At 40.6% G+C, this 9,199-nt stretch overlaps 1 protein-coding gene across 1 annotated transcript; it reads right to left on the bottom strand.

Moving 5' to 3' along the window:
• Positions 1–3,168: 3,168 nt before the first annotated feature.
• LOC148033030 (hydroxycinnamoyltransferase 4-like) lies at positions 3,169–5,178 on the bottom strand. Its single transcript, XM_087684223.1, has 2 exons — positions 4,691–5,178; positions 3,169–4,589 (listed from the first exon to the last, which is right to left on the bottom strand). Exons 1-2 carry the CDS (start codon positions 5,153–5,155, stop codon positions 3,636–3,638), a joined length of 1,419 nt encoding a protein of 472 aa, XP_087540349.1. The 5' UTR covers positions 5,156–5,178; the 3' UTR covers positions 3,169–3,635.
• Positions 5,179–9,199: the final 4,021 nt, after the last annotated feature.

The following is a 9,199-nucleotide window of genomic DNA, read 5'->3' as shown; positions in this document are numbered from 1 at the left end:
TTGGATAACCCATTTTTTCCACATTGCACATTATATAAACTAGTTGCTAAGAAGTGCAAAAGTTCCATTGGAATAGAAAGCACACATAGGCCATGAGAAAATTGAAGAATCTATAGAAGACTATGCCTACCCTAAGGAAAGAAAATTATGTAGATGGAAGATCTATTATCATTACTATTGTAGTAGTTTAATTAGCATTGGTTGAACTATTGGATAGGATGATGATGATGAGGGTCATAGGTGTGCAGTCAGGTTTGGAGCAAAGCTATTCAATGAGAGACTGAGAAGATACCTACAAATTAAGAGAGGGGTTTGGGGAGTTGTGAAACCAATTGCTTAACTCTTTTAGAGCTGATTAATAATTGTTTGACTCCAAACATAGCTTTGCTTAGATGGATTGCATACCTCTATTAGGGATGATTACTAGGTTTCTGACTCCAAACATAGCTATGATTAGATGGATTTCATACATCAAATCAATGAATCCAAATTTTAAACACATTGTAGGAAAAGAGAATCCAGTGATAGACCTATTATCCAAAGCCAAGCATGAGGATGAAGAGAATTTGTTAGCATATTATGATGAGGCTAAAATTTCAACTACTTCAATTGATTATGAGTGTCATATATCTTTATTGGAGATCTTTGCAAAAGAATTGTATGAAGCAGAATTGTTATAAATAGTATTTGAACACTTTGGCCAAAAGAGATTATTCGATAGATGCAAAATTTAAAAGAATCAGAAGGAAAGCATGTGGTTACTTTTTTATTTTTGTGGAAGCATCTAAAGAAGAAGATATGTTTTGCACTACTAATAGTTTGTGATAGGGTTACACAACTGCGAGTTATAGAGGACTTTCATGAAAGCTTATGGCCTAGTCACATGGGTATAAGGGAAACTTTTGAGAAGATCAAGGAGAATTATTGGTGGAAGGCTACCTACATACATGAATGTATCTCAATTTGTGGAGTCTTGTAGGACATGCCAGATGTACTCTTCAGTGAAGCACAGAGATTGTTTGCATCCAACAGATCCTTTTTCCGTGCATTATAAGTGGGTTGTTGATCTTGTGACTATGTGTGTAGGTTTGTGATACATGAGATACACAATGCTTACGCGAAAAGACCTAACTAACAAGTTGAAGGCCGAGCTTTGAGATTAAAAACCACTAATGTAGTTTTTAGGTTTCTTCTGAAAAATGTATTTTTCATGTATGGATTTGTTGACAAAGTCACTATAGAAATAGACGAGAGATTGATGCTAATGAAGCTAACAACTTTTTGTCTAGATTGGGGATTAAATTAGCATTGACATTACCATATAATCCAGAAGGAAATAGTAAAAATAAAAGAGAGCATCCTCCCATTGTCAAAGCTTTAGCAAAGATATACGGAGGTAGAGTACGAGAGTGGCCACATTTACTTTATTATGCTTTATGGGTTGATCAACAGTCTACACACAATGCTGCTACAAGGTACATGCCATTAGAGCTTTTGTATAGACAAAAGCTAATTATGTCTACAAAGAAAGTGGCTACTACATGGAGTGTTTTTCCATTAGAGAAAGGAATGAGTAGGAAAGAGCTCTTAGAATCTACCAATTAGAAAGAAGACCTGAAGGCATAGAGATTGGAGTGTACAGATTGAAAGAGGCTAGACTTTGCGATAGAGAGAGTTCTAACACAAGAAAGGTTTTCAAAGGATGGTTTGGACCATATGTTGTGAAGCAAGCTTATGATAATGCCACATATTCTCTCTGTGTAAATTGGATGGGATAGATTTGAATATACCTATTGCAAGGAAGAGGATCAAGTTGTTCAAGATAATAGATTCGGACACCTATGAGGAGGAGGAGCTTGAAGAAGGGTCTACATAGGAAAGCACCAAAGAAGATGAGGATGATGAGCTTGTGGAAGATGAGGAAGATCTTAAGCATGCATAAGACTAAGATAGGGTGGTATATGCTAGAGGATGTGCAAGTTTAGAGGGGGTGAATGCCATGACACACTATGTCTACAAGTTGAAAACTAACGAGATCTTTGCTAGTGTCAAGATTTCATATGTGTGCCTAGGGGATCACTCTGTCATTGTTTATGCTGAAATTTACTTTGTCCGTGATCAATTGTCATAAGATCTCAAGCAAGTTCCACACCACAAGTGAGTGCCAAGTTTCAGGACCTTTCGTGCGCATTTCAATGTTCAAATTAGATGTCCTAGGACAAAATTTGGAGCAGAGACCATGTGTGAATAAGTAGCAAGGTAGAATTAGATTTTTGTGCCACAAATTATGGGTGCTTATAGAAAACCCATTGATGTGTATATTAAGGTTGAGATCTGATACACTTTGGGGTAGGAAAGTAAGGAAAAAGTTGAGCAAACATGAAGTAGACAGGAGAAGACTTGTTGATGCTTATGGATGCATGAACAAGGACATATCTATGTATCTCTTGACTACTGTGGAGGACAAATCTCAACAGAGAAAACTAGTTATTCACTACTATGCATAGCTTTCATAGGGAGTTTTGCCTTGATTTGTATGTTATCTCTTGCATGGGGAGTACCCAAAAAGAGGGGCCTAGGGGATTGCAAATTGAAAAGAAAGAAAATTTGAAAGAGAAGAAACGTCATGGAGCCTTAGGTAAAAAGAATCTTGTCACCACTTTGCCTCCTTACATGCATGTACTTAAGTCTAAAAATATTTTGAGAAGGGTATTTAAGGAATCACAAAACTCATGAAAACATGGAGCATGTAACATATGTAATTATGGTCATAGTCTTAGTTCCTTTGCTATGCATCATGATGCATGATGAAGAAAATTATTGTCGATGGTCAATAGTTGATATTATGGCATTGGTGCCAACCCATTCAGTAGAGGTTGTCATAGTATTCAAGTATCATGTGTCATATGCACCACAAGATATACTTTATGAAATGTATGTGCTATTTCACATCCTAGCAAATGGACTCCACTTACATTAAACCATGTTCTAAATATGGAATTTCCATAGTGCAACTAAGGATAGGGTAGTATTTGTTCCAAATCTCCTTTATATTAGAGGAGATTATGATTATGTGTTTACTTTTCATGATGGCTTGCTCGTTCCAACTAGCAATCTGTGTGTGTGTGTGTGTGTGTGTGTGTGTGTGTGTGTGTGTGTGCACGCGCATTAGGCACCTGTGCACACACATGTGTGCATGTGTGTGTGTTTTTTCTAGAGAGAGAGAGAGAGAGAGAGAGAGAGAGAGAGATTGCTAATGTTTTTAAAGCTTGGTGAAAATTAGATGTTGTATCCATCATTGAGACTTAAGAAATAAATGGCTCTTGGCATATTTATTCCTTTTAAGTGAGTGATTGAAGATATGAAACACCTCAGATCTAGAACTTATTTCAAAGGTACGTGAAAAAGAATAGCTTGGCATTTTTATTTACTTATACAAGAAGCACTCTTAGTAGTTGGGATAATTTGTTTAAGGGTTGAGAGTGTAGATTCGTCAACATTTTATTCTCATCTATCTTAGGTATAGGTGATGTTTTTTTAAATAATGTTGTGCCTTTTGGCATATTTATTGAGGTGTGGGGCTTCGCCCACAACCCCAAAGTGGGGCATTCCATTGAGGAGGACATGGCACCACTTCATTTGGATGTTGATATGGATAGAGAGCCTAGCAAATCAGGGCTAGCAAAGTCTTCCAAAGTGGTGTTATGGAAAGCTAGGCAAACCTCCGCGCTCCCATCGGGATACCGAGGAGGAGCGGGGTAGAGGTCAAGAACGTTCTCTCGGGGGACGATGACGGGCCTCACGACAACGGGCGCGCCCCATCCGAAGTCCAAGGCATAGCAAGGGAACTTGGGGGAGTTGGAGACATTGGTGATGACAAGGCCTTGGGACAGCGAGGCGACGCGAGCAGGCTTGTTGGAGTCGGTTAGGAAGTCCAAGGCAGAGACGTGGTCGACGTGGGAGGTGCTGGAGGCGACACGTGCAGCCGTGGCCGCCAGGTCCTCACTGCTGAGCTCGCCCGCCGTAGCCACGGCGAGCGCAGGCACCACCGCGTTGCCGAAGAACGCCCGCGTCAGGGGCGGCAGCAGGCGCTCCCTCACATCCACCGGGATCATGAGGCCGACCCGCTGCTCGGCCGGTAGACGCTGGGCACGTGTCAGTCGTTTCCACAGGTACGCCGACACCGCCGTGAAGGTGGACGATCGCCCGCCGGCATCCTCCTTGAGGCGTCGCACAGCTTCCACCGGCACGTGCCAGATGACCTGCCGGAGTGACCCGCTCGTGCCGGTCGCGGGCGGGGGATGGCGACCCGGCGGGTCGACTGGCGTGGGCGGGCGAGGGGAATATTCTGGCAGCGCGGCTGTGGGTATCACTGACGTCTCGCCGTCTGCTGGCGTAATGAATGTATTGAGAGAGAGGACGTCGGGTTTCAGCGCTGCTCGCAGGTGCAGTGGCGGGGTGGCGACGGCGGGGCTGCCCCTGCTGAGCTGGCACCAGGAGTCGATGAAGTGCCAGAAGGAGTAGCCGTCGACGAGAAGGTGACTCATGGCGGTGCCGAGGACCAAGCCTCCGTCCGACAGTCTGGTAACCTACAGCACACACACACGTCAGATCAGCATCAACACCAGCTTCACGTCAGAGATGGAAGCAACCAATCATGGCTAGTATTGCCTCTCTCTCTCCATCCGACCTGAACGGATAAGAGAGATTCCCCCTCCTCATCACCCCTCCGCCTATCGCCGAGGCCCGCAAATGCCTGGAGCCTCTCTCCCATCATGAAGCCATCCTCCTGGAAGTCCCGGAACGAGAGGGGCGAATAGCCCTCCAAGAACTGCACACCCTCGTCATTGCAGTCCAACTGGATGCACGTGCTTTTGCCATTCTTTGCTGCACGGCCTGCCATGGGATAAAACTCCACTAAGGTCCTTGCGAGGCTTTGCTTCAGCCCCTCCACCGCTCCCTGCCATGACTGCATTTTGTTCGCGCCTGATGATGGTCGGCCCCTCACATCGTAGAAGTAAAGATGGCGAGTGTATGGGAGATCCCCAAACAGCATATCAGTCTCTGCTAGATGCATGAAATGCCTCTTAATTTCCTTTGCTGGCTTCACGTAGGATGTCGAGGTGATGATCACTAGACTCCCTGCTCTTGCCATTTTGATCCACTTAATCTAATCCTCCCGACAGTCTCTCCAATATATGCACGTATAAAGACTGCGTGCATTAATGGCGTCTTACGTTTACATTCGAGATTTGAATTATTTACGTGATAAGGCTTGCATTTAATATTGTGTTGGTCTCGAGCCACATCTCCCACCTACTTAGCTAACATCATAAATTAAACGGCGTGTTAGATCCAGCATCATACACAAATCAATGCCTTCACTCCATCTTCCAAGTATGGCAGGTAACCATGAGCTCTCATAGAATGTCCACTTTTTTCCAAAAGGTCAATTCCATATAGCTGTCCCCTCTTCTTTGAGAAATGCTATGTAGGGTAAGTTTTCACAAGGTCGATAGACATTTCTATGTGTTTGTATCTTTCTCTCGTAGCTCTATATTGCACCTCCAAAATCTCTCAATTTTCTCTCTACGAGTCTCTAGCTAATCATTCTCTAGATTCTTTTTACCTTACTTACGAAGGAAGTCATTAGCAATGAAGCTCTATTGTTATTTTTGTGTCTTTTCTTGCATTTTAAAGAATGTACACTAGGTAATATTGGCACAAGGATATTTTCATTATTATTGAGTAGATTGTAGTTTTTAATTGAAACATGTTACCTTTCGATCTTGCCCTACCTCTCCATACTCTTACTTTTTACCTATCTATCTCTTTGCATTCTATGTATACATTCTCACATCTCCCTCTATCTGTTCTCCATCAACTCTCTATACCTCCTCAATCTCAAACTTACTCCTACCTTATCTCTTCTAGTTTCGAACTATTTTGAAAATTAAACTAACTTCAAACAAGTCACAAATTCCTTACTCCTTGAACATGTTTAGACTGAAGAGAGTGGACCATTAATTCCTTTAACATACAAGAATAGAGTGCAAACTTCTTTGAAGATCCTCTATCTTACTCCTTAAGGGCTCCTTAACCTACCAATAACCAAGATAAATAAGAGGATGAGAAGATGAGAGAAAGATAAATACTAGATGGTATAGGTAAAAATTCAATATGAGAAAAATATTAACTATCAAGGAAACATGAGAATAGGTATTTTGTTAGCTAGAACTCTAAAATCTTGAGGAACAAAAGTATAATGAATGTTTCTAGATAAATACTTTGAATAACAAGGTATCTTTCGCTAGTTTCTTATGATAGGACTACAACAATTCAAAGTTTATGTTATTTGATAGTAGTACACAAACCTTCAAGAATTTAATTGAATAATTTGGTGGCTTGTAAGCATTTCTAATCAAAAAGTGGTCAAATTTGGTACAATGGTACTACTTTTGAGAGGTGGAGCATCTAAGTTTTGTGAAGAATCATTGTAAGGTGGTAATGTACCACTTGAAAGTGGTCAAATTTGGTTGATTGGTGCAATTCCACCATTGAAAAGTGGTACTATGCCACTTCAAGGTAGTCAAAAGTGGTAAGTAACACAACTTTTCAGTGGTGCAACACCATATAAAATTTGCATCACCGCTAAAAAGTAGTGATGTATCACTTCAAGGTGGTAAGAAATGATTTGCTAAAAAAAAGTGCTAACACATCTCTCAAAAGTGGTTTTGAACCTTTTGAACTCAAGGAACATGAACAATGTTGAAACACATAAAGAGTTTAAATGTGTATATAGCACAAAGAACTATTAGAGGTTTCCTCAGCCACCATTGGATTGGTTGGGGTGGTGGTGGTGGTGGTAATGGTTGAGCTAGGTCCTTCCCTTTATTGCACACTATCTTAGGTCCTTTCACACTAGTGGTGCTTCCCACTTTTTCTACACTTTTACTTGAGCACTCTAGGTTGGGATGGACTAAGTGGGACTTCAATATCTATATTGTCTCCCTAGTTGTCTCTTCCATAGAGTTTCGAATAACCTAGTGATAATCCTCCTTTCTTTCTCCTCAGATGGCATTTTTTCCTTCTCATTACCTTTCTTTGAAGCGCCTTTCTTCTTCCCTTCATTGGTGGTGGGGGCTTTGTCCTTGCTCTTTTCCTACTCATTCTTTTGAGTGCCCTTTCTTTGAAGCACCTTTCTTCTTCCCTTCTTTCGTGGGGGCTATGTCCTTGCTCTTTTCCTACTCATTCTTTTGAGTACCCTCTCCTAACTTTGCTTTTCTTGTGTTCTACTTCTAGATGGCCTCCATTTCATATTGCTATGCTACTTCACCAATTTTTGTTCTTTCTTTTTCTATCTTTTTCTCTCTTTTCGTTTGTACTCTTTCTCTGGTTTGTGAGATTTGGGAGCCCTCTTCTTCCTTTACTTGCCCCTACTTTCTATGTGCATTGGATGAGGTTTTGCTTATTTCTTTTTCCTTTGAGGTCACTTCTTAAATTGATCATGTTGTTGTTTCTTCAACTTGTACTTTGTTACCATTTCCCTAGTACTGTTAGGATCATTCAATGCTTCTTCTATTATGGTAGTCAGTACACCCCAAACTCAACCGTGGGTGCTTTGCATGTTGCCTTTCCTCTTGTAGGTTTTTTGCTTACCATTGTAACTTCTTAGAGCCAGCAAGTCCTTGGGCATTGAAATTGAGAAATCTAACCATAACATGTATGGTATTCCATCTATAAGCATTGAGGTCCACATTCTTCACATGTCCCGTAAGGTCTTCAAACATTCCTACGTGAATTCTATTCATCTGGATTTGTGCTTAGTATTAGTGAATAGTGCATGCATAACTTGGTTTGCATTTTCAAATTTAGGTCAGGGATTGCTTCAATTTTAATCCCGTTGTTGCCCATCTCTTGCTTAGAGGACTTAAACTTAGCAATGACATTCGTTTTTTTCCTGGTCACCCTTTGTGAGTGCTCTGGTAAATATAGGGCCATGCACCAATTCTACAAATAAGAGAATTCCCACTTTCTACAGGCATGCACTTGTCTTTACAATGACTATCATCTTGATCCTTTTGTCAATGTCATAATTGGTAAAGAATTCTATGTATTTTGGATGGTTCACCCTGCCTCCAAATTTTTCAAGATACTTACCTAGGGAGCACAATTCCACCAACTTTTAGGCTTTTCGATGATCTCCATCTATGATTTGTCCCAAGTTTTGAATCTTCTTCTATCTCTGATTCTCACTCCTCAAGATGTCCACGTTCATCTTGTATTTTACCAACTCTTCTTCCATAAAAGGAATTTGGGGGATTGCCATGCTTCTCGCAAATGACCTCCTCATCAACTCTGGTAATTTCTTAATATATCTAAAACGAGGACAAAAAATGTGATTAGACATTGCAAGTCCCATTTTAAGTGTGCACAAAATTGCATTATTGATATTTCACTTCAAATGCTTATATATTCCTATAAAAATGTTCATCGCTTTTCCTTAAAAAGGCTATACATGCATGATCATATTTCATGTCCTTAAACATGCATGATAATCTTTCTTACTCCCTCCCCTTCCTGCTTCATAGCTTATAAGGGGGTGTTTGTTGAGTGAGATGCCATCTATGACTCAAGATTGCCAAATATACAATGGCTAAAAAAGAAAAAAAAAATATTTAAAAAGAGAGAAAAAGAAATAAGTGAAATGCATGTGGAGACATTATGTCACATAGTTTATGTATAAGAAGATTCAGGCTGATTTAAGTTTGTAGGATCTTGCTGCAACAGCCAATCATAACATGGAAGATTGCATTCCATGGTAGTATAATGATCCATGTCACTCTGTCTTATGCTGCCTATATGAGTGATAGAGGTGAGGACATCTGTGAGGAGATCCTTTGACCCCATATGATTAGCAATACGTAGTTTCTCCTTACTTAGTATCCAAAACAAATGTGGTTGGAGTAGAACGTGGACTTCTAATGGTCAATCTTTTATTGCCTAATGTTGTTTAGCATTGGTCATTTTTTGATAACCAATTCTTTCCTCATTCTTTCCCACTAAGCATGGAGGGTGAACCACTTCTGCAAAAATGGGGATTCAAAATTGGCTAGACTATTTAGTTACTCTATTTCTTCTCTTGTTGTTTCTATGCAATTGCATTTGAAGGAGGTTATCAAGTGGCTATTGAGAGCTT

Source organism: Lygodium microphyllum, chromosome 8 (assembly GCF_053477565.2).
Source record: "Lygodium microphyllum isolate KBCC chromosome 8, Lygodium_microphyllum_v1.1.10, whole genome shotgun sequence".
Lineage (NCBI taxonomy): Eukaryota > Viridiplantae > Streptophyta > Polypodiopsida > Schizaeales > Lygodiaceae > Lygodium > Lygodium microphyllum.
Note: the sequence above shows the minus strand (reverse complement) of the source record. Positions and strands in the feature narration are given on the sequence as shown.

Excerpts from the sequence above, each read along its gene's own strand:
- LOC148033030 (XM_087684223.1), bottom strand. The coding sequence starts at position 5,155 with ATGGCAAGAGCAGGGAGTCTAGTGATCATCACCTCGACATCCTACGTG. Across the intron at positions 4,590-4,690 it reads AATCTCTCTTATCCGTTCAG|GTTACCAGACTGTCGGACGG; the intron begins GTCGGATGGAGA and ends TGTGTGCTGTAG.